At 41.1% G+C, this 25578-nt stretch overlaps 1 protein-coding gene across 1 annotated transcript in view; it reads right to left on the bottom strand.

Annotated features, from left to right (window-relative positions):
* Positions 1-376: 376 nt before the first annotated feature.
* Positions 377-25578, bottom strand: part of map1ab (microtubule-associated protein 1Ab) — a 74218-nt gene continuing 49016 nt past the window's right edge. Inside the window, exons 3-6 of the mRNA XM_008294717.1 lie at positions 14957-15039; positions 14265-14402; positions 1948-13936; positions 377-630 (exon numbers count right to left, since the gene is read on the bottom strand). Coding sequence (XP_008292939.1) covers positions 377-630; positions 1948-13936; positions 14265-14402; positions 14957-15039 — 12464 coding nt within the window. The remainder of the gene's footprint in view (positions 631-1947; positions 13937-14264; positions 14403-14956; positions 15040-25578) is intronic.

The raw sequence follows: 25578 nt of genomic DNA, 5'->3' as shown, positions 1-25578 counted from the left end.
AGTGCTGAGAGTTGCTTTATAATAATTTACATGATAGATGCACAATGGTGTTTTCACATCCCCGGTATCAACAGATAAAGGCTTTACCATGAAATATCGGCATGGGCCCAAGATGCCCAAATTGACAAGCAGAAAACGCAATCTGCCAAGTTGGAAAATATCTGCAAAAATCCATTACCGTGCATCCGAATGAGCAGTCATCTGCATAATTGGGGTTCCTTTTGGCTCTCTGAACCTTATAATTCCCCTCCTATCTCACTAACAAGGAAACTTTGCCTTTAGTTTACCATAACAGTCTGTCAAAGCAGCATCAGTATGTACAGTAGCTACAGCACACTGTGACTATGAACGTTTGAAGAACTACGCACACTTGCATTCAGAAACGGAGGCTAAATACCTGTAAATTAGAGCCCCACTGAGCTTTGCCCTCCAGCAGGGCATCCAGGACACCACGGCTGGGCTCTCCACTGCCGGGATCATTTCCGCTCACTACGTAGTATGCAGCTCGCACTCTCTTGAAGAATTCTTGGTCTACATTCTTGGCACTGCAGTGGTTGGGCACGTAGGCCAGGTCAACGTAGACGGGTGGTCCAGGGGGGACAGTCGAACTAGATTTCTGGGTGTTGTTTCCTTCAAGTGAGCAAAAATATCAACCAGCTTTAGTATAATAACATTACTTATTTACTAAAATTGCACTACATAGCAAATAAATTAAGCAGCTTCTTCATCAACTGAACAAGCTGTTTTTAATTTATTTACACAAGTCAATTTTTCTGCAAAAATATTACCACAATGTATAATTGTACAGAATCGTGTCTGTGCTGCAATTCTATCATTCCAAGGTCCTCCTGCTTCCTTTACAAATTACACTTGCTCTGCTTTTTAATGTTTCACTGTAAAAGTTAATCCCACCAGTCTTTTACACCAGGACTGTACTGACGGTATTAAGTGTAGACTTGTGAAATGTAGACTTGTGAAATACACAGGAAATGTTAACATGATTACATCAACTCCCCAAAACAAGCACATTTACTAAGACAAATTAAATTTAGGTTAACAGCAACCACTCAACCAGTGTCATGTACACAAAATATTATCAAGAACTTTTCCTAAGTGGTATCTACTAATTTGAGTATAACACTTTACAGTTTATGTTAATGTAGTTTGGGATATTTCAACTAAGAGCATTAACAAGGTTATATAATAGGAATTGGAATTGGAATTTTATTTGAATCTCAAATAGAGTTTCTACATACACAATATAATGAAAATATAAGGCTTCATTCTCATTTTGGCTGTATAGAGGTGCAATCAACTTTGACTTTACTGTTTTGTGTGCAACACTCAATGTGCACTGTTCTTAAAGCATGCTCAAACATGTATAAAAAAATACTCTGCTTTAAATAACAGTTTGAGCCTGATATGATTTCGTCATTTGAAACAGTTCATCTACCTGCTTAGTGTGGTTCTTAAAATGCCACATGGAAAATTTTCAAAATGTATAAATATTCAAATATTTTCAAGTCAAATTACTGGCTACAAGTGATCTCTTCCATCAGTCAAAATTCATTCTATGTATGTGCACTAAAGGCTCAGAGTTTCCACATGGCACTTGTGTGAGCTGTCTATTGAACCAAGACTGACTTCCAAACTAGTCATTAAGTCACAAATCCTGCTCGTGGGGCTTGGACTTAACTTTTAGGTGAGTTCTGATAAACTTTCCATTTTCTGCAGATTCATTTGAAAACAGTCTTTTAATGTCCAAATCTTAACAAATACAATTCCGTCCAGTGATGATAAAACATCCAGGAGAAGTAATTAATCATTTTACAGTTTCTTCTAATGGCAAATTAATTGCCTGATTTATTGTGGTGTGAGCACATTTTTATTCACCAAAAGGTAAATTCATGTTTTGTTGTGTTACAGAATTTGAAAATGTTGACACACCTGAACTGCTCTTGATGCCGTTGACTAAGCCTTTCCCAGGGGTCAGGATCTCACTCCTTGAGCCCTGGGTCTCAGACATCTTGATCAGCCTAGAGCTTCTGTCCGTGTCCTTCCTCCTGAGGGAGGCTGATCGAGGTGAGGCAGAGTCCTTAGCCTGCTTCACTGGAGTAGAAGACCTCTTTCTGGATTCCCCTTTACGAGCAGGAGAGGCTGACTTGGGTTTGCCCTTCCTGAGGCCCTTGGTGGTCTTGTGCTCCTTTTTGAGAAGTTTCTCTGTGCTGCTGTGATCATTGAGAAGAGCTTCTGGATCGACCATGCACACATCTGGGTGGGGAGGGTGAGGTAGAGGGTCCTTCATGGGGGTAGGGAGGGGATCGTGAGTCTTCTGAGATGATCGTGGTGAGGGAGGATGGTGGCCCCCACCAGCTCCAGAGGCAGATGATTTGTCCACTGGCAGATGCTCAGCGTCTTCATCTGAGTCCAGATTTCCCTCTGCCGTTATAGATGGACACTCCTCAGTTTCTGGAGGGACGTCAGAGTCGGACTGTGAAGGCAACGACTCGCTCACGGACGTGGGAGGAGTTTCCTCTCCAGCTAAAGTCACAGCAAGACCAGATGACATTGCTCCAGGCGGCTGGTGTGGCCCCTGTGCTGCGTCTCCATGGTGAGTCTGAGTGTGGTGGCGCCTCTGCTTGTGTGACCTCCTTTTCACAGAGTGTTGCTCCTGATCGTCCTCATCCCCTTCCTGGGAGTGGTCACTGTGGTCATCCCCCTCGCCCTCGTCACTAGAGAGCTGATGAGGACTGGGATTGATGAAGGATGGAGAAAGGTCTCCTTTGCGATGTTTATATTCGCAGGAGGAGAAGCCTTGAGGGGAGGCAGAGGAGGAGGTTGCTCCGGTGTTCAAGTCAGAGGGACGTTCAGTCTTTTCGTCTCCTTTACTAGAGGTTTCTGTGTGATATGCATCTTTTAAGGAGGACACAGGGGTACTGTGGGCGCTGGACATCCATTCCATTGCTTCTACTGCTTCCTCTTCTTCCTCTTCATCATCATCATCATCACCATACCCTGGAGGGGGGGCACTGGGGCAGTCATCGGGCCTTTGTAGTAGCTCCCAATCAGATATACTGCTCTTTCTTCTCATTTCTAATCTTTCTGATGGCTTTTCCAACAAACTTTTTTCCTCCACTATTTCACCCTCTCCTTGTCTACCAATTTCTACTTTTTCACTCAGCTTTGGATCAGGTGTTGCTTTTTTCTCTTCTGTGCTATCTTTACTGGTCTTTTCATCCACTGTCTTGTCATCTGTTTTCTGTTTGACTTCAGTGTCTTTTAGTGTCTCTGTCTTTCCATCTTTTTCACTTGTTACTTGTTCTGACACTTTGACATCTTCCTTCAAAGGTAGAACAGCTCCATTTGTCTTTTCCTCTTTTTCCTGCATTGTTTTCTCTTTGCCCTCCTCTGCTTTGGGCAGGTCTGCTATGGCACATGAGGTTTTGGTAGTTCCACTGTCACTCAGTGGAGTGGCTGAGGCTGTCTGTGGAGTTGTTTCCTTTGCCACATCAGGTTTAGACACAATGGTACTCGAGGTTATGCTAACTGTCTTTGTTTCTGTGGAGTATATGGTACTCTCTACCGCATATGACTCAGTAATTGATGAAAAAGTCTCTTTTTGCTCAGCCACTTTGCTTTTATGACATTCAATACGGCATGGTAAGGTGCTGTCCTCCATTTCAAGTGTATCAGGCTCTTTGTCTTCAGCTGACCCTGGGGACCCCCTGTCAGAGGAGTCAGCCCTTTGGAGTGGAGAGACATCAAAGCGAGCCTCTGACATGGATGAACTCTCAGACACCTTTGCAGTTTCTGTACTTTGTAGAGAGGGTGCTGTGGTAGATGTTGTCATCTTAGTACTTGACTTTGTGTCTGATTCTGGCTTTGCAGAACCACCTTGATCCTCGACCTGCTTGGCAGTGGTGGACAGGCCTAGAGATGATGGTTTAGCCTCATCAAACTGGCTGGGTAGAGACACTTTTGCTGTCGGTGTCGTTGTCACTTCCATGTACTCGTCTCTCTGAAACCCTCCAAAGCAAGAGCTTGTGAATGATGGTTCCTCTTTGGCTAAAGGTACTTCAGAGCTTGACATTGTGAAAGTTTCAACTTTGTCTCCTGACTGTTGGCCAAAAGGGGCAGATGTTGAGGCTGAAGATGAGTAACTGTATGATGTAGAGGAGTACGTTGAAGTAGAGTACGTTAAGGTGGTGTATGTGCAAGCTGATGAGGTAGTTTCCTCATGTTTTGCAGTAGTATCTTGGGTCTGCCTCTCATCTAGACTCTCTTCTTGAGCTTCTTTTTGGCTATAATATTTATCATCGCTTAGCTTGGATAGCTGGGAGGAATCTGAGAGTGCAAATGTTTCTTTCTTATCTTCCTTCAACCCTACTTGCCTGTTCTCACTATCAAAACCCTCAGAATAAGCTGATGATCTGCTCGGTCCGATATCGGCATAGCTACCTGTTAGGGGAGGCGAGGGACTAGCTGTAGGTTTGGACATGGACTCAGAATGATCAGGTGGCAAAGAGCTGCCTAGCAGGCTGCTTGTAGAGGTTGGTTGACAGGTATCTTTTGTCAAAGAGCTTGTCTCTGGTGATAGAGACACTTTGCCTTCATCACCTTTTTTTGATTCTAGTACTTCAGAGAAAGTAATATCCTCTGCTGACGACAACCTCCTCTTTGTGGTCAGTTCAGGAGACAAATGCTTTTTATCTGTGTCCTCTACTTTCTTTATTTCTGTGTCTTTTGGGACATCTGGTGGAGCAAAAAGGCTTACATCTCTTTTGAGTGAATCTGGGTCTGGTGATGGCGTTGTTTTACCAACATCTTCACTCTTCGTCTCAGGAGGTTTGGATGTGGTTGTATCACTAACGGCATCCTCCTCTTTGTGTGGTTTTGATTCAGATGGTTTTTTACTTACATCCTGCTTGTCTGTCTCTGTGACTTTAAATGCTGAGGCATCATCAGGGGTTGGTTTACAGACTGTTTCCTCTTTAGGGAGGCTGGATGTCGGCAACTGAGACTTTTTATTTGAGTCCTCTAACTCTGCTGATCCAGCACTGTCATCAGAGCCGCGTCTGCACATTTCTTTTTCAGACTGCTCTCTTGCACCCTTTTCCATATCTACATCACTTGACTCCTCCTCTTCTTCATCTTCCTCCTCCTCCTCCTCCTCCTCATCTTCATCTTCGTCATCATCAACATTGAAATCTTCCCCCTCTACAAGCAACCTTTTATCTATCAGGCTCTCTTTTCCTTCAGGAAAACCTGGGGCTTTACAAGGTGAAGAACTGCTTATTTGACTGTTATCAGAAGCCAAAACATTATCATCTATTTCATGTCCTATGAAGGTGGCTCCAGGAGCAGTCCTTGAGTCACTCGATGTTTCTTCTAACAGTGATGCTTGTTGAGGTAAAATGTCTTTTTCTGCAGGTGAGTGCCGACCAGATGGCGAGGCCTCTCTTTTATGATCAGAGGAATCCATTTTTTCTTTGAGCGACTCAGCAGATTTTTCTTTGTCTCTTTTTGTCGTTTCCTTTTCTGTGAGTTCTCCGAAAGCAACACTAGTAGCTGGAGCCTGAGCACCAAGCTCTGACTGGCTCCAGGAGGGAGAAGGTGTTTCTTGTCTTATTGATGTACCTGGTGTCTGAATGGCAGCACTTGAAGAAACTACATCACTTTCTCCCGTTGCCCGTATATGAAAAGCTGCTGCAGCACCTTCCTGCATATCTTCTTTTTCTTTCTCTGATTTCTCAGGTTTGTCTTCTTTGGGACTGAAAGAATAAGACTCAGCAGCTTGGGACATTTTGTTGTCTTGCATGTCTACAGATGAAAAGCTCTGAACATAAGTTGTATCTGCTCTGTCCTCTCTCTCACACTCTTCCTCTTGGCCTTTCTCTCTGTCTTCATGTTTAGGAGAGGCACTTCGACTGTGGTGACTGCTTCTTTCACTCTCGGTGAGGGACACCGGGCTGTAGTCGACTCTACTGAAGGACAGAGGCTCTTCTTTGTACTGATCTTCCAGGAGAAACATGGCTCCTCCAGCCTCTGCCTGGCTTGTTCTTCTGTTATCATCAATGCAGATGTCAGAAGGATGATCAAGACCTAAAGAAACCTCACTCTCTTCTCTCGAGTCCAAATCTTGATCTTTTGGGATGGGCTTTTCATACGGATCATACTTTGATGCACCACAGGATTGCTTCTCATCTCCAAGGCTTCCACTGAGTGTCTCCTTCTCTGGGCTCATTTTCTCTTTATTCTCAATTTTTGCAGTGTCAGTGGTGTGTCTGACATCCTCAGATTCTTTCTCCAACATAAAACATGAACAAGGCTGAGATAATCCTGGAGAAGCCACCTCTCGTTCTCCTTCCATCTCCCTCTCTGCTTCCTTTCCTGGTTTCTCATCCAGCTGTGTCTTTTGTGTAGCACAGACTCCAGAGCTCATCTGAGATGGCACCTGTTTGTCTTGCTGTGGTGTTTCCTCCACACTGGACTGGCTTTCAGTGCTCGAAAGTGTACAGCTCCTGGGTTGGCTGTCGGTGCTTGACACTGTTGACAACACAGGCTTTTTCTCCACTGAGTCTGGTTCTGCTTTGGCAGCTGGTATACCAGAAGCTGTTTCTTGTTTTGAAATGAAGGTTGTCTCCTCCTTTGGTGTGACAAAATCAAAGGAGGGCTCTGGCTTGGCAAGGGGTGCAGATGTGGTTTCTGTTTTCACAATATCTTTGTCTGCTTCAGCTGAAAGCCTGGATTCTTCTTTTCCAAACTCTTTGACGTCTTCATCCACAGAGGGCTCTTGCATTGTAAGTGTAGGTATAACTACTGGGGGCTGTGGAGACACTGGTGGTTTAGTTTGGTCACTTGTGTGTGGAGTTTGGGTCAACGGCAAACCTTCAGGAGAGATGTCATGGTCAGATTTTCTCGGCTCCACTGACAAAGGTCTGGAACCTGCTCCTCCCATACAAATATCTTCCTCCTCTTCATCCTCTCTGTCTTCATCTGATGATTGAACCACAAAGGCAGGTTTGTAATCTAACTTGGACGCCAACACTGTTTCTGCTGATGTTGTCTGTGCAGGTTGTTTAATGGTTTTGTCCAGGTCTTTCTCCTGTAATTCCTCTTTCTCCCATTTCTCCTCTTTGGTGTGGTCTGCATCAGTGGAGTCATACTTGTCTTTCTCTGTGATCTCATCGGTCTTCATGTCAGCAGCATCCTTCTCTTCAATCATCTTTGCATCCTCTGCTGGTTTTGTCTTTTCATCTTGGACATCTTCAGTCTCATAAGTGTATTCTTTTTCTTGTTCTTTCTCCATTTTCTGTTCTTTGCTGAGTTCTGCAACATGTGCATCATCTTTTTCTTTTTCCATCTTCTCTTCCTGACTAAAAATGACCTTTGAACCTTTATCCTGTTCTTTTGTCTCCTCCTGGATGTCGTGGGGAGACACAGAAAGGCCATCTTTCACGGTTTTTAAGTCTGCACTTGATGTTGTTACGGAGGACTCTTGCGGCATTTCTTTTGATGCAGTGCCAAGAGTTTCCGTTTCTTTCTGAGTGAAAGGAAGCTTTTCAGATGTTTCCTCATGTATATGCTTGTCACTAATCTCAAAAATATCATCCTTTTTAGTCATCTCCTCCTCCAGTGTCTTGGCCTGTGGAAGACATATCTCTTCTTTATCATCTTGCTTGGATTCAGACTTGAAAGGATAACCATCTTTACCTTTCTTCTCTTCCTTGGTGCTCAATGGCGTGTCCATCTCCTTCTCGGTCTCCTGTTTGATAGATTCCGCTTCACAACTGCCCTGTATGACTGCATCTTTAAAATCCTCCTCCATGGCTTCAACTCTAAATGGCTCTTTCTCTTTTGCAGCCGTCGGTTGTTCAACAGTGGCGTCTGTCTCTTTCTCTTTTTTCACTCCATCTTTCTCAGTTTCCTTATCCTTCATTTCCTCCAAAATGGGTTTGTGGTCATCAGTGTCACTCTTCTCCTGCTCTTTAATCTCCTGTTTTATTTGTTTCTCAGAAGTGTCACCTTTTTCCACCTCTTTGTCATCCTTAGTGGTTTTAACAGAAGCATCATCAATTTCCTTTTCCTTCTGCTCTGTAACGGATACAAACTGAGGAGTGTCAATCTTTCCATCCTCTTTTTTAACCTCAATTTCTTTATCAGTAGTTCCTTCTTTTGGTGTTTCTTTTGCCTCCTCCTTGATGAGTTTTACATCTGGTGTAACATCTTTTAATTCAACCTTCTTCTCCTCAACTGTCAGGGACTCAATGTGTTTTGTTTCCTCCAGTTTGGAGGGTTTTATATCAGAAATTCCATCCTTAATTGTGACTGCATCTTTCTCCTCTTTGATGGGTTTGACAACAACACTGTGATCCTGAACTGTCACTTCTTCTTCTTCTTCAGACAGTTTAACAGTAAGTGTTTTCTCCTTATCTACTGTTTTTTCCTTTTCATCTTCTGTCGCTGATACAACAGGACTGATATCTTTACTGATTTCTTTCTCTTTTTCACCTTTAGTGGTTGGTGTAGATACAGATGTGACATCCTTCATGGTTGTTTCATCCCTGGGTGTTTTGACAGCAGGGATATCTTCGCTCATCATTACATCCTCCTCCTCCATCTTAGCTGCTTTGATAGCAGAAGTGACATCTTTGCTTGCCTCTTGCTCCTTCTCTCCTTCCATGACTGGTTTGACAGATTGAGGTGTTTCTTTTGCTTCCGTCTTGGTTGGTGTGGCGAAGATATCATCATCCTTAGATGCGATCACATGCTCATCCTCCAACTTGCTAAGTTTAATGACAGCAGCATCCCCTTTGCTTTCCTCCAGTTCCTTTTCTTCTCCAACTGTTGGTATAACAGTACAAATCTCATCCTTACTCGGCAGTTTGTCTTTTTCCTCTGTCATAATAAGTTTAACAGCAGCAGTATCATCTTGACCTATGTCCTCCTTCTTATCCTTTTCTAGAGCTGTTTCAAATATGTATGCATCATCCTTTGTTGTTATATCTGTATCCTGTTCTTTGGAAGGTTTAGTGTCAGTGATATCTTTTTTACTTGTGTCCACCTTTTCTTGCTCAGTGGTTGACTTGGCCTCAAAAGTGTTATCTTTACTTACATCCTTTTCCTCCATCTTGGTGAGGCTGACAGTTGAGCTAGCATCTTTACAAATCTCCTGTCCCTTTTCTTCTTTCATGGTAACAGAAGATTCATCACTCTTACTAATGATTTCTTCTTCTTTGCTGAGTTTAGCAACAGTGATGTCACCCATTTCTTTCTCCTCTTGCCTCTGCTCATCCATAAAGGGCTTGGCAGCAGAAACATCGATCTTTTCCATCTCTTTTTCCTCCTTTTTATCTGCGATCAGTTTAATATCAGAGGTTTCTGCATCCTTTTTCTTTTCCTCATCTTGAGTAGGTTTAGTGATGGGCATCCCGTCTTTCTTTGCCTCTTTCTCTATCTCTTCTTTAACAGGTTTGATATCTGAAGGGTGGACCGCACTGATCTCTTTCTCTTGAGTCTTTATTGCGCTAATATCAAAAGTATCACTCTTTTCTGTCTCTTTCTTGTCTTCTTCTTTTAAAATCTTACTATCAGACACATCATCCTTTTTAACCTCTGTCTCCTTAATCTCACCTTTGTTTCGGAGGTCAAAATCAGGCTCTTGTGTTTCACCTTTCTGCTTCTGCTCATCTTCCATTTGTTTGGCCTCTAAACTAATAATTTCCTTCTCCGGCTCTATGTGTCCACCTTTAATGGATGTATCAACAGTGACAGTGTCTTTTGCAATTTCTTCTGTGACAGGTTTATGATCCGATGTATCTTTAACGTGCTCTTTCTCTGCTTTCTCAACTGTGATGGACTTAAGGACGGAAACGTCCTCTTGGATCTGGGTGACAGATTTCTGTTTCTGCTCATCCTCCATTTGTTTGGAATCGAGCTTGCTATCCTTTTCTTTCTCCTCTTCCGCCTTGATGGTTTTAACTGCAGATTTATCATCATGATCATCATCATCTTTCTTGTTATCATCACCATCATCATCCGAGAAACGCCTCTCCCCCTCTGAAAATTTACCTGGTGCAGGCACTTCAGGTTCTTTGTCTTTGAACCTGTCATCTGCGTCATCATGATGTTGTGCAGATGAAATAAGGGAATCCGTCCCTGAAACTGGCTGTTCTTCTGTTAAAGATGCACCAGCAACAGGTATTGTTTCTGCCTTTTTCCCTTCATCTTTTGACGCTGATGAAGTGTCTTTTTCTGGCTCTTTCATCACTGGAGCCTCTTTGATGTCCATTTCAAATGATTTGTCGAAAGATTTTGGAACGTCTACTTCATGTTGATCTCCCTTCTGTTTGTCAACATATTCCTGTGTGTCTACTTCTGTGTCATCTTTCTTTTTTGTTTCATCGTCAGTTGTGGTGACTTGATGAGAAAGCACCTCTTGCTTTTGCACTTCAAAATCAGAGAAGACCTTTGTCTTGTCTTCTACTGGTGACTGACGAAGTGGAGAGTGAGCTGCACTTGAGGGTCCGGACTGTGGAGGGGATGCCATTTTCACAGTGATATCATCCGGACTAAAGCAACGCTCTTCACTCTCTGAAGTTACTGAGTCTGATCCAAACGGTCTGGTAGGCACAACAGATGAAATGTCTTTAGGTGCGACTGCATCAATATTTTCCTCCTCAACTGGTAGGTGGATTGGTTTTATGTCATGTACAGACTTTTCAGGAGACACTGAACTGGCAAGCTTTTCAATGCCTTTCTCTTTACCCTGTAGCATCTGTGATGAAGCATAGCCCTCTTGGAGTTTTTCAAGTGAAATGTCAACATTAGGAGTTTGGTCTTCTTCCTCTTCTTCTTCTTCTTCCTCCTCTTCAGGAGCATCAGGAACTTTAGCAACTGTCTTCATTTCTGCAATAGGAAGCTGTAAATCATCAGCTGGGGATTTGGATTGTTTGTCATCTTCTAAAGAAGGTGGTGAAGGAGTTCCTGCAGAAAGTGGTTGCTCTTTGCCTTGGGTGGCGTCAGGTGAGGTTGACAGGAGAGCTGGGGTTTTGGACGGTTCTTCAGCTGGAGTTGCTGTGACAGATGCCACAGATTGATCTTCGGCGATAGAAGTAGGAAAGGAGGATATTTTGTCATACTCTGTGATGGACGTTGCAGAAGACACATGTTCTTCTTCTGCTAAAGGAGCAGTGATGATGTTGGTGAACACAGATACTTGCTCATGCACACCTGGAATAAAACCTTTCTCTGTCATGGCTGCAGCTTGCATCTCCCGCATGCCATGAATGTTTACAAAGGAGCCCGTCTGATCTGGAACAGAGATATCATAGGCACCAACGTCGTATTGAAGGTGTGGTATTCTCTCTTCGGCCTCCTCGTGAATCTCCTCATCAGAGATGGTCTGTTCCGTCTCAGAGTAGCCAGGAATCGTCTCGTCTTGAATGTAGGAGATGGGTTCAGCAGCAGCACCTTGAACGACTGAGGTTATGGGAGCAGTGGCCCCTCCAACATGTGACAGGTAGCCCTCCTCCTCCTCTTCTTCTTCATCTTTTCTTGCTGTCAGAATTTCAGTGGTTGTGCTTTCAACTGCATCTTCTGGTTTAACTTTGATTTCTTCATCTGCTATTACATCCAAATCCTCAACTTCCTCTAGTTCGGCTTTCTCCAGTGCCTCCTCCTCCAGCTCTTCTTCTTCTTTCACGTCCATAGATGGAGGCATTTGTGGCTCCTCTTTTGTAACAACTTTAGCTGAGAGATTTTCTGATTTCTCCATTTCTTCTATCTCATGTTTCCTGTCAAGTCCATCGTCTTTTACCTCCTTCCATTTTGATTCATCTTCATCTTCACCTATTCCCATGTCCTCTTCCTCTTCCTCCTGCTGTGTTTTCTTTTCAGCAGTTGGGACCTTCTCCTCCTCCTCCTCTTCCTCATCTTCATCTTGTGATGCTGCTCCTTCATCCTCAAACTTTTGAGCCTCTTCAATTTCTCTCTCTTGTGTTGACTCTCTGTCTTTTTCCTCAGTTTCAGCTTTTACTTCTGGGGCTGGTACTGACTTTTCTGGAGACTCTGATGCAGGTGGGATTTCAGAAATTGCTTCTTGTGCTTCTTTGCTTTCTTGCGTAAGGCTTTCTGCTGTTGGCTCTGATGAAACCTCAACAGTGTCTGCTGGCTCCGCTGATACAGCTTTAACTTCAGTTTTTTCTAGTTCTTCAAAATCCTTGGTAAGGTCTTCAGGTGTTGAGGGAGCAGATGTGCCCTCGACAGCTCCATTTTCCATCGGTTCAGGTTGAACAGCTTCAACTTTTGGCTCCTCTGCTTTGGGTTCAGCAGGTTCAGCCTTGGCTGCTTTACTTTTTCCAGTTTTGGCTTTACTTGACACTTTAGCTTTATGTAATGTCTTTCTTACTTCTGGTGTAAGTGGCTTTAGGTCAGGCTTCAAGATTTTTCTCAGCTCAGGCTTGGATGTGTCCTTCTTCTTGTCCTCTTTGGACTTACCATCTTTTTTCTCATCTTTTTTAGCAGAGTCATCTTTCTTTACTTTCTTGATCTCTTTCTTTTCCTTGTCCTTTTTCTCATCCATTTTTGACACTCTTTCCTTAGAATGCTTTTTTAATGACTTTTCTTTCAAGAGTTTTTTCTTTTCTGGCACTTCAGTTTTAGATTTTATCGTCTTGGTAGGCTTTTTCTCCTCTTTTTTCTCTGATATGTTTTCCTTCACAGAGTCACTCTTTGCCTCTGTGGTGGCTGACACATCATCTTGTCCTTCAGTTTCTTTCTTTGAGGCCTTTGCAGTGGTTTTGGGGGAGGATTTGAGGCTCTCTTTGCTATCTGTTCTCTGTTTTAACTTGGTTTGTTTGATAACAGAGGGAGGAGCTCCTGAGGCAATGTCCTTTTGTGTGGCTACAGGATAGCGCAAGAAGTCAAGGTGTTTTAATTTTTCTAGGCCCTCTAGGATCTTGTTTTGTGGTGCATTCCCAGGAAACAGCACTCTGACAATCTTTTCTGCAGGGTTGGCAGGGAGCCAGACAACTAAAGCTGTAACTGATGTCAGGTAGGGCACAGATATTTCCCCTTCTTTCCCATTGGGTAGCACAATACCAGTTTTGGCCTTGCTGTTGCCAGCCCACTTCTGCATTAAAAACTGCATCTCTTTACTATCTTTGACAGGGTTGAGAATGTACATGTCTAACCTGCCCACTCCCATCTTGTGGAAAAGTGTAATGGGCTCAATGGTGTTGCTGACCACTCGAAAGAGAGGCTCCGGCTTGATTCCTAGTTTGTTAAGGTACTGCAGAGTAAGTGATGCCTCCTCGATGCTGCGCTTCACTTTGAGATTCGATTCTGGCATACGTAGCTTCTCAGGTACATTGAAGAACACCACACCAAGTTCAGGAGAGATCAAGTTCTTCATCCAGTCACTATAGTTGGTGGAGCCCTGTGACTGCTCCTCCTCTTGTTCTGCTATCTTCCTTTGAAGAAGCCCATTGATACCTGGGAGATTGTCAGCACCAATGTGAGTGAGCAGAACTGAATCGATGCGGTCCAAGTGACGGACCAGCTTCCAGAAACAGGATTTTCGATCAGAGCCCCCATCCACTAAGATGTTGAAGCCATTCACAGCAAAGAGTGCAGAGTCTCCTCGTCCACCGGGAAAGATGTAGCAACATGGTTTGGAGAGTTTCAGAAAGCCTCCGGAGGTAGGAGGCTCCAGGAGGTCAAAAGGTGAAGGAACGTCAACAGTTTCAGAGATGTACTCTGTGAACTCTGTGACGCCCTCCATCTTCGGGAGAACAGGTTCAGGGTTTAGCTTGTATTCCAGGAACTCCCTCAGGGTCTGCTGCTGTCCCAGGGAGCTCCAGCCCACCTCCCCACGGCAGGACACAGTAAGTGTAGCCTGCTGCTTGGGGGCTGCTGTGCCCAGTAATTCACTGACCTGCAGGTAAGACACACCCGGACATATCTGGGTCAGTGGTGATGTGCATAAACAATTGACAATCTATGTAACAAGGCAGGGTGCTATTTTTTTTTTAAAGAACAAAATGATTAACTCAGCTAGAAGATCAGAAAGTTGAAATTTGAATAATCTGATTTAATTGTTAGTCATCTTTTCTTTTTGTCAATAGCACTGACAAATAACTTACAAATAACCTATTAAAATGTGTACTCGTCCTTTCATATTAAACTATTTTAGACCACACAAATGAATTTCTGAATGTACAGTTTAGGAGAGTTTAGGTGTTGGAGGAGAGTAGAAGACTCACCCCAGGATCAGTAAAGACACTTGAAAAGGTCTGGTTGGTGAAAACCCCAGTTTGAAGGAGAAGGCCACCGTGATCTGAGCTCTGGCCACTCAAGACCAGAAGCTTGTGTCCTGTTGAGTCAGTGACTAGAGACTGGATCTAGAAAACACACACAGATAGAGAAAGAGATGGGGACAGAGGACAGTTAAAGGAGAGAAAGGAGAGACCACAAGATATAAAGAGAAATACCTTTATCACAGAGAAAGAAGATGCATTTAAACGGTGTCAAGGTTAACAAGATTTTGTCTAAATGTCCTGAAATGTTTCATTAGCTTTTAGGTGGAATGGTGTTTGGTATCAATACAAGAGTGTAGAGGTATGATGTACAGTTAAAGTCCAGCCAGCTGGTATTCAAACTTGGGACTCACTGCCTCCATGTGGTATGCGCCATAACTACTCAGCTATAGGCTCATCCCAGAATATCTGAATTTTTATTTTGCTATATTTTTTATGTAGCATTTCAGAATAGTACTTTTTTGTAAAATGAAACAAGGTTTTCTAGAACAAAACATGTTCATTTTCCTTATAGCCAGTAAGCTAGTAAGTGTAAATATTAACCCAAGCTGAACTTTCTGTAAGCATTTCTTAATTTACTGCTTCCTCAGTAAATCTAATCCAGCAGAGTAAGGTACCGCAGAATATGTTGAGCTCACCTCTGATACGACAGTGTCGACTGAAGGATTGACAAGTACCACAGTCTCTAGGACATCACTCCTGTGGTGGAGAGTCCTTTGTCCTGTAGGAGAAGATCAAAAACATTGTGTTAACATCGTTTAGTGCAGCAAGTTTGAAGGAACTCTACTGAGACCTGAAGGTTGGATGAGCTAAACAAGTTGACCGACACTGTTGCCAGACATTTGGACATCTGGTCTGAAGACATCCTGCTGGACGGTATCCAGACCTGATCAGGAAACCTCTTTGAGTCAGGGAGATTTACTATACTGCATTCTGCATCGTATGTGGGGCAATCCCTATATAGAGGCAGTCAACCCACTTGTGTTTCAACCCAAGAACAAAAGTTGGAATAGGAAATAGGTCACTGATGTCTATTGGGTGAAGTTTAAAATTAAAGCCACAAGCACAACACAGAAGTTGAGCCCAATATTTATGATTAATATGAAGTATCAGATGTAATTTCATGTATTTCTCTTATTTACTGGACAGAAACATACAATTTTTGCCTTGGAGGTTGGAAAGTGGTATTTTGTATCTGTGCATGAAAACACTATGCATTATAGTCCATATGCAACAAGGAAAATGTAACAAAATGCATTTGAAACACATTTCCATACATCCTTATGCATATTCAATATATATTAGTACTTCATTTGTTTCAGAGAGATGATGTTGAGCTTTTAATTCCCCTTTGTTTTAGCACAGATTAGATATTAGACAGGTCTAATAATAGGAGGATCTCAGTGACTCCACCATCCACCGGGAGCGTCAGTACATCCCCTGAGTTTGCAGTACTATGCTATCTTTTAACAATCTGGGGTGTCAACATGTGTTTTCCATGAAACACCTCTGATATAAATCATTCTCAGCCTCAGACTGTGTGATATTAAAGTCTGAGACATCATTAAAGCACAAAGGACAGCTATCAGCAGTAAATATGCAAAAGGATAAAATTGATTTCTAAAAAGGCAATTTCCTACATTAAAGAAAAAACTGAAATGATTCCACTTCTATATCAATGCAGTAATCAGTGTCGTACTACCAAGTCTAGACCATCTGTGAGTCAGAGTGAGAAGCACTCAATAAGTAGTGGTTATATTACAGATGATAATCACAGTAATGTTATCTGTTTTCAGCTGATTCTTTTTTTTTATTGAACGAAATGACATTAACTTTTAAACACTGATTTAAAAAAAAAAACCCCGGAAAGGCATCGTTTTACATTCAACCAAATTTTCATCTTATCTAGCAAATCATCACCTGTGACGTTTTCATATAAAGAAATGTCAGGAGTTTTTATCCTTTTCTCTGTGTCGCTGCTTAATGTCAGATCATGAAAACTTTCACTTGGCTGTCCTGGTTGCTCTTTTTTAGGGTGTGGACTAATCCAACTTAGAGCAAAAGCTGCATTTCGCATTTTCAGCAGGATGAAAAAATAAAAAGCTCATCAAGTTATTGAAATGCAGAGTTTTAACAATGACACTCTTATCTACAGCCATGTGTAAGTCTCTCTGTCTTGCACAGCAATACTAGAGTTTTAAATCAAGTGTCATTCCCATGCTGGCACACCTGCAGTAATTGGTTTGTCAGAGCTCTTCTGTGATAAACACAAATAAATTTAGGAACTTTCACCTGATGGCTTGAATAACTGTGTTTGGAAAGACTTAATAATCTTAGTCATCCTAGAATGATTGGAGATGATTAGGTAGAGGAGTACATCTGCATAGAAAATAAAAAGGTTTAAAAAAAAGCGGGAACACTTTTTAAACTGTTCTCATGTGCCGTCAATGACAAATGCATCCAAAACATTTTTTATTTTTTATTTTTTGCTTTGGATGCCATTCACATCTAACGTTGCGCCTCATACAGAACTTTGTGGTGCTGATTTAAAACTTCGAACAAATCATTTGCTTTGCTTGCAGAAAAACTTGTGTTCTTTCTGTGGGTGAAATATTTCAAAAAAACTGATGTGATGTTACTTTTTGCAACAAAATCTTCCCTTTCAGCATTCCTCTCCTGCTCTTTGCAAATTTTGCTGCACATGTCAATAAACTCTGTGTCTTGTAATTGTTTTTTTTACCTTGGTGTGCTCAAGAACTTTTTGGATTGGAGTAAATGATGCTCTATTAGACTTCTCTTTCAGACTAGTTATGAAAAATGTGAACTGTGTGAGATTTTTTTTGGTGTCAAGCAGCAAAAAAAGTTGTACCGTGCTGAGTTTGATTGAAATACTTCTACTATTACGCATGCACAGATTGCTGTGTCAATGCTAAAACAATATATTGTGCAGCCCTACTAGCAGGTGTCAAAGAAGAGTCTCTCGTGCTGATGTTGTGATGATACAAAAGAAACTCTGCATTTCGAGGAAGGATCACGTCGTACATCATCACCACGCATTGACAATGTTTGTGTTGTTATTCTTACTGTCAGAAAGTGGAGTCAAAAGTTCCACACTGCAGGTTCTAATGCTATTCCCCATCCTATCTTGTTTTAATTTGTTTATGCATCTTGTTTAGCAATTTTAAATTAAATTATATCATTTGCTCAATAAATAAAAATGCTTTGCCTTGTGGTTATGAGCAGCAGTAACTGCGACTGTTCGGACGAAGAAAAGAGCACAATGATAAATCATAATCTGAAGCAGGAGCCACAATAAAAGATAATAAACCAACCAGAGATGTCAAAAAGTCTAAATATGACCCTTATGAATCTTGATGGTTACATTTACATGACTAAGGAGTTAAAACTTAGCCCAGTGAAAGGATGAAAACTGTTTAAATGATAAAATAATATTTAAAAATGCATGTGAAGTGAAGTCATATTCACATTCTAATATATAAGCGTAGCAAATATGAAGCAAATACTGAGAGAACATCATTGAAGCAAACTGGAGGATGTGGCTTCCACTGTTGATGTTACCATAGCAACACATTGACCGGCATATGTTTTCCTCTTCTGAAGCTGCCATCACTAATGTGAAGGTAGAAAGTGATGACTCGTAATGAAATGACCGGTGCATGGAGCGGGTGATGAGAGGTAACTGAAGGACTCTGTTGATGGTGGAAGAACGACAGCCCTCACTGATCAAATGAACGAGCTGGGACAGCAGTCAGGAGGTGTTCTAACACTTCAGCAGATCTGCCCACAGACGCGTCCGGTTTCACAGCACGATGACTAAGCTTTGAGGGTGAGCCATGATTTGCAAGTTTGAACTGATACTTCCAACACTGATGAGCGCAATACACAACACCGATGCCCCCTCATCAATACGGACACCACGGCGCTGGCGTCACCCAGCTGCAGTATGAACTTGTAAATCCACTTTCAGAAGAATGAGGCTCTGAGGGACAGTGTGTCCCTTTGACCTGCTGATGTGCTTTTCTCAGGTGAAACAGAGGAGAAGAGACTGCATTAGCTGCTGTTAATGGCTGCCTGCAGGGTGACTGCTCGCTGACACTGCAGACTGGTACAACAAGACACTACAACAACAAAGACACTCTAAGTTAGTGTGAAACGCTGCTGTTTCCCCTCAGGGGTCAGAGACTGTCACTACCACTGCAGGCTGGAGGTCTCACATCAGGCTCACTTTCACTCCCAACACAGCTCACAGACATGAATCTGTGTCGGTGACAGACGTTTTAAAAGCTCCTGTAATACTCACCTGTCAGCATTTTGTTTTTAAATGTACTATAATTTGCTTTTTTGTTTTTTCTATATCAAGGTGACTGATTTTGGCAGAAAATGTATTTTAAAAATCCAAACCTTCACTTAGTATACCCTCTGAACCTTGAAACATACAAGACACACCAGATTTTTTTTTTAAATCACCAAAATTATACCATTTATCAGACACAACCTGAAAAACAGGTAGAATCTTTAGATTTCTAACTTTCTGACAATCCTTGATCTATTCATCTGTGACGTGGCCGGGTAGTTTAACCAAATCTAAACTTAAAATCAAAATTTTTCATGAAAATTGTTTGGTTTAAGATTTCTGATATAAGAATTAGTCAAAAGTAAACCATTTGCTTTAACCAGATTTTGGAGAAAAAAAAAATAAAATAAAAAAATCCATGATTCTCCAGAGGAGCTATGAGTGACTCAGCCATGACCAACAGATGATAAAAAAATTCAGGGTATTTTCAGCAGAACTACTGACTGAGTTTACACAGAGCAGAGTATGGAGACAAATGGAAATAGTTGAATATCTATATTATGCAGAGTGACTATTAGTAACACCTGTGCACTCTTGTACACGTTGATTCCAGTCGTTTTTTTTCCATTTTTTTGTAAAATAAATATTCAACTTGTGTTTTTAGAGGGGTACAACTTTACAGGACACAGTGAGTACAAATATGACAAAAGCTAAAAACGTCCAGAAACTGCTTGGAGTTTAGAGGGTTAAGCTCATTGTTTTTCTTTGTCTTAACATTACATTAAAACAAATATTTTGGGGTTTGGAGTGTTATAAAATAATCATTACACTTGTCACAGTATTAAATTCTAACTATTTAATAGCATCAGATTTTGCAACAATGCTAACCACCGAGCCACCTTGCAGCCCGATTCTGAATTTACACGGTTAAATATATACAGATGCACATGTTAATGTGAAAGAAGACCTGACATACAGAGTAAGCACAAGGCAGAAAATGGACACGCAACTTCATACAGTGTACATATTCATATACTATACTATGTGACCCTCAGTTTAGAACACTGTATAACTTCTTAGGCTAATGAAATATTTTAAATAAAGTTTAAAAATTGAGCCTGTTTATTTTTGTATCTATAGAAATGCTACCTAACAATACAAGGTTTGTCCCTGCCACACAAGAAATGTGAAGTGAGAATTCAGCAGAGGATTTTAGGTGGTTGTAGGCAAGCGAAGGTTAGGGCTCTGAGTTAGTCATCCCTCCTACTGAGGAGCTGAGCAGCAGTAATGACATGTTTGCATTTTTTTTATTTCTCTTTTATCTATCACTTGTGCTTTTAACTGGGTTTATGGATGCATGACGGCCCTATTCAGCATTCTGTAAAGTTGGGCCATCGTCAGATGTGGGTGTCGTGTTTAATCACAGCCCGTATTTGTGTTACTTTACAGCTAAATATATCCAAATCCATATGCTGTCTTAGTATGTGTTTCTATGAATTTATGCAGTGAAACATCCTGTTCAGCACAATTTTACTGCCATTTGCAAAAATCACAGCGTAAACCTAAATGCACCTCAGATCACCATATTCATATACATGCACGGCTAAGCTAACTTAACGTGTCGTATTATGCTTAAACAACTCCAGCACAGATATACAGAGACAGGCAGAGAGCTGGACTCAGTCAGATCATTTAAAGGTGCTGTACATAAGTATTTTATTCAGAAAGGGAAGTCGCTGCTAACAAGTTAGTCCCGGCTCATCTTGCTTTGTGTTTCCCACCTGTAGGCTGACCAGGATGCTGTTGTAATGATCCTCGCTGTCATCTGGTTGTCTCTGTAGTGAGTTTCTCATCTCTAGACAAACTCTAACTCCACCATCTTGAACTACAGCTGGAGAAGAGAGACTCAGTGGAGAGACAGCTGGATGACATGGATCATCTTCTGGACATCCTACGTTTCTGCACTGAATTGAATGGCAGTTCTTACAAAAGTTGTTTGTCAAAAAGACAAAAGTGGTCGAGCCACACAGTATTTACTGTCCATATTAATATCTACATAAATATAAATCTAAATATATATCTGTATAACTGAATCATACAACAAATATGTGCAATGTTGACAAATGTCATACTTATAAAATAATACATGTGTTTGGAAAGCTGTCAAATGTGAAAGATTGGTGAATGTTTCAATGACTTAAGTCAAGGTGGGAATCGACTTCTCCCTACAGTGTCTCAGACACAACCTGAATAATCAAACGTCCACCAACAGCAAGTCCACACACCAGCCTATCAGCTGTTTTCTGTCTATATCTTCAAAACTGGAATCCATGGGAATAAAAATGAACAGAAAAATAAAACTAAATCATATGATGCACTGTATTAATAAAGGTTTGAGGTGAGCTCCATAAAAGCAGTAAGAATACTCATTCAAGGCAACTTTCAAGTATGTTTAGACATGCACTGTAAAATAAATAAATACCTGTAAAACAAAAAGGGTAATATTTCAGCAGACGAGGCACGAAAACACAGTCAAATAACAGAAAACAACAATCTCGTAAAATACAGTAACTTTCTTTGTTTAAAACACATTTTCTAGTCTTAGCTGTGTGTATGTTTTTGGCTTGTATTGTTTAACAAAAAACTATTAAATTACCTATAATCTATAATAGAATACAATACAATAGAATCATAGAATATAACATATCACAGTTAGAGGTTTTTAATATTGTTTTACATTAAACATGAAAATTTACAGTTTATTTATATTTCAATGCATTCATATTTTAATGTAGTTCAAAAAAATAAAGAAAAAAATTGCAAAATAAAAAGGAAAAATTGCTTAAAATGACAGATTTCTTTACAGTGTATGCAGTTCCTGATAGGTAAAGGAACACCAAGGTAAGAAAACTGTGTGCTATTCATGGCAAACATTTGTCATCATACCTGTCTTATAACCCAGTGCTCTGTGATAAATTGTAGTTGTACTAAATAATGAGGCTATTACTGGAAATTACAATCCAGCAATGTGAGTCAGCCTTGCGGGTCTCAATGCATCCACCGAGATCCAAACAATGTGAGCTAAAGCCTCCTCAGGCAGGCCAACGTCTGCTCCTCAGATTAAATGTGTTTGTTTAAACAGTCCTTTTGAAGACAGCGATGTTCAGCCAAGTTGCCCTCATCTATTCATCCCTGTGGCTTTCCTTTACTGGCTTCCCAGACAGAGTGACATTCGGGCAAAGGCATTTTACTGCAGTTGGAGGCTCCCTGCTTCCCTGAATCTGTCTTAAGTACTCATTGCTTCTGCTTATCAAATCAGTTGGCTCTGTAGCTTTGTAGTATGCCTGTGATTCTGCACATCAAAGCAGTGCATATCATCAGCATACCATTTTCCCACATTTCTGCAGTTCACTAAGTCCTCAACAAAAGACATGACAACTGAATTCAGGATTAAACTAGAATTACTGCCTCATGCTTGAACGCCTCCACCAACCAGGCTACTTGAAGTCATACAAAATATAGTAAAAACTTTGTTCAATTAAGTCCTTTTCAGACATGGGCTACATAACATTGCTGGGTTGATCAAGTCATTAAGAGTGTCAGCATTCTGTCATTCAGACATACAGTAGCTCACTCACCATATTTGTCATGTATGGCAGATTAGACAAGACATCACATAATGTTAAATCCATAATAATGCACTAATTAATAAAGATTATTTAAAAGCAGCTCATCAAACTGTCTAAATAACCAACAGCCTACTTTATTTATGATATCCTAAACACTGAAAATCATATCCTTGTGTGCTGATGATAATCTAACTACTACTTGTATACCAACAGTAAAGTAAAAACATCCCAACAGCTGATGGAGCTCAGGATTCAGCCAGAGGACGGTCGCTAAACAGCAGATGATTTAAGGGCAGCTTATAGTCAGCTCACCTGTCTGATGTTAAGAAAAGTACACAGTGTGACTTGTGATTGGATCCTTGCCCAGACTGATGCTGTCTCCATGTAAGGGATCATTTATAATCTTAAGTATTGAATGAAGCTACAGTTCTGGTCTTTAGCAAACTAAACTTCAGCTTTTAACGTTTTGTGGGGCAAGGAAATCGTTTACATTCATTATTGGTGAGTATCATCAATCTAAACTGTGTCTGCTTTTATTGGAGTAGTTTTAGTTTTATGAACATTTCAATTTGTAGCTTTATAGATTTGATTTTGTGGAGCAAAGTGAGCGAGAAAGGTCTATTGTCAGTGTATATTTGGGACACAAAATGTGTCTTTTGCTCTCTGGAATGTTATTGGATGAATACTGGCACTGAAAAAGCCACACACAGCTCAGCGTACTATAGCTTGTGCATGTAAATTTGTTATTGTGGCAGTTCAGTTCCAACTGGTGTCATGTTGACAGTGATACACAAATGTTACATGGTCCAACCTACTGAGATTACAATTGTGACTTTTACAGAAAAGTAAACAGGGTGCTGGTCTTTTAGACATGAAGACGGCACGTTCAGTAGCTGTCAGATTAACGCAAAGGAGTGGATGTCTGAAAGTGGCTCAAGACAAACAAAAAACGGAGGTAAATTCTTTGTACATGTTTAGATATTTGACCAATAAAGCTGATTCTAACAGAACACAAAGCTGTTGCCATGCAGGTACACACCGTTTCAAATGTGGGTGTTGCTGCAAAGAAATCACTAATTCTTAAACGTAGACTGCAGTGCAGCAGTGGTGGGCCAGAGGACTGTCACGTCTGTGAGCTATCTCTGCAAGTCGGCAGCCAGTGAGGTGACAGTGACCTCTGAGCACCAAATTCTTATCAGTTTCTCAGTGAGGTCAGGTCAATGTTTGAGCCAAATGTTTAAAATAAAAAAAGATCACATTTACAGACAATTCAGGAAGATAATGCCTCTGGAAATGCCTGTCAGCAGTGCAGAGGAATAAAAACTCAACCAGAAGATAAAAGCTACATTCGTAGAGTTGTCAACAGTCAGATGTCGAAGCTGTAAATCCAGCATTTCTTTGCTTTAAAACCCCTCGTGCTGGGAGGGCTAATAATGGAAAAGAAAAGAAAAGATTGTTTTCTACCATTTTCAAGTTTTTCCTACCTGCCAGCTAATCCCATGAACTGCGAAAGCCAATACAATGGGGACCAAATAAATTGTTTCATTTTTGAAAAAATCTCTGTAAAAAGTTTTTTGACGTGCGAGCACTACTCACTCATTCGTCTCAAACCTGAACTTGACCTCTGTTTTTTTTTTTTTCTACAAATTTCAGCAGTTCAAAGAAAAATTTAGTGATGCATAATGCATCAGGGGAATCTGTGTTAACTGAGCTCACACGTCTGCAGTGATCCATTTTCTTGACAAAAATAACTTTGGTGGCAGAGTAGACGCTGGATGTCATCCGTCCTGCTTCCAACGCTTGACTTAAAGATCTTGGGAGGTGAACTCTTCGTTCCCTCTCAGTCTTTGCACGACTCTGTTCATAACTGCGAAGCCCAGAGGAAGGAAGGTCATTTGTCAGACAGGACTCAGTGTTTCTGCTCATTTCGGCTCTTTCTCAGCTGACCCGCTGGATATAAATATCCATGTCTGAACTCCCAAAACGAGAACGCTCTGTTTAAAGGCGACTAAAACGGAGCACTGATCGACCGAGGCCCAGCCACTGCACTGCTCCAGATAGCATGTTCCACATTCACGTTGGCAAGGGGGATGGTGAGAGGAGGGTTCAAGGAATTTTAAGACAACAGTTAAAAAATAAATCAAGCTATATAAATACTTCTAGGGAGACTAACTCTAATGCACTTTAGTATGAAGGTGAGATACTTTTTGTTAGGATTCTATTTGGAAAATTTACGTATTTAAAGTGGGGAACAAAGTGCATCACAGAGCTGAAAATGATTCAGCAGCCAGGGCTGCACCACGTTCAAATGTAGAAGACATTATTGTACTGTAATGGCAGACAGACAGACAAGATCCCGTTCTAAATGTCTTGTCTGTCTGCCGTGACATTATCACTGAGCTTGATGGACTCTATTTTGCTACAACGCCACGTACGTCAGAATCAGAATTGTTTTTATTGTCATTATGCATTTGCTTCCATACACATAACAAAATTGCAGCTGGAAGTCAGCACAAGGTCAAAGCATGCAATGTTGTTACAATGCTAATTATAGACAATTGCAAGGACATGAATAATGGCAAGGTTATATGTTACACTCGTTTAGTTTGCAGATAAAATTGGTGTATCATATGAGTTGATATGATTTGTTTTAACTGCATTCTCCTCCTTGGGGCACACATCAGTATCGCTTCAGGATGTAAGGCGTACAGCAAGATTTATTAGAGGGAACATGTTATACAAATTTTCACTGTTTTAGTGGGTTTTTTTTTAATCTATTGTGTTCCCAGTGTGTCTAGTGATTTGCCAAATATGACAGATGACTGTTCTTTAATTTATTTCCTTTCTCTCTATATCAAAACAGTATGTCTGCCATTTAGGTTTGCAGCCTCTTGTGACGTCATAACGTGATAAGCCCTGCCGCTCACTGGCAAATAGAGCCATCCGATTCAACTCTAAATGACCAACTGCCTGGCACAGAGCCACTTCTGCTAACTCTAAAATGTTTCAGCTACAAGGAAATCACAACATATATTCTGTTGTTGGCTTTAAGAATGAACACCAGTGTCTCAGTGCACTCTCAGTATCAGAGAAAGTGAATTCCAATCGCATCAGTGGGAATAACTTTTTCGGAACAGGGTCAAAACCAGCGGTTACAAAGGCATGGTAGGATCAGTGATGTCTGTTGTTTTGATATGAAACCTGAGAGACACATTGTGGTAAATGACACACTGATATTAACTCGTTAAAAACGGGTCTCATTTGGGACCTTTAAAATGGTCTCAGTTGCTGGCAAATGCATTTCTATGACATGAGC

The sequence above is a fragment of the Stegastes partitus genome, unplaced genomic scaffold (genome assembly GCF_000690725.1).
Source record: "Stegastes partitus isolate 25-593 unplaced genomic scaffold, Stegastes_partitus-1.0.2 Scaffold21, whole genome shotgun sequence".
In the NCBI taxonomy this organism is placed as follows: Eukaryota; Metazoa; Chordata; class Actinopteri; family Pomacentridae; genus Stegastes; species Stegastes partitus.
This window is presented reverse-complemented; position numbering and strand designations above follow the sequence as displayed.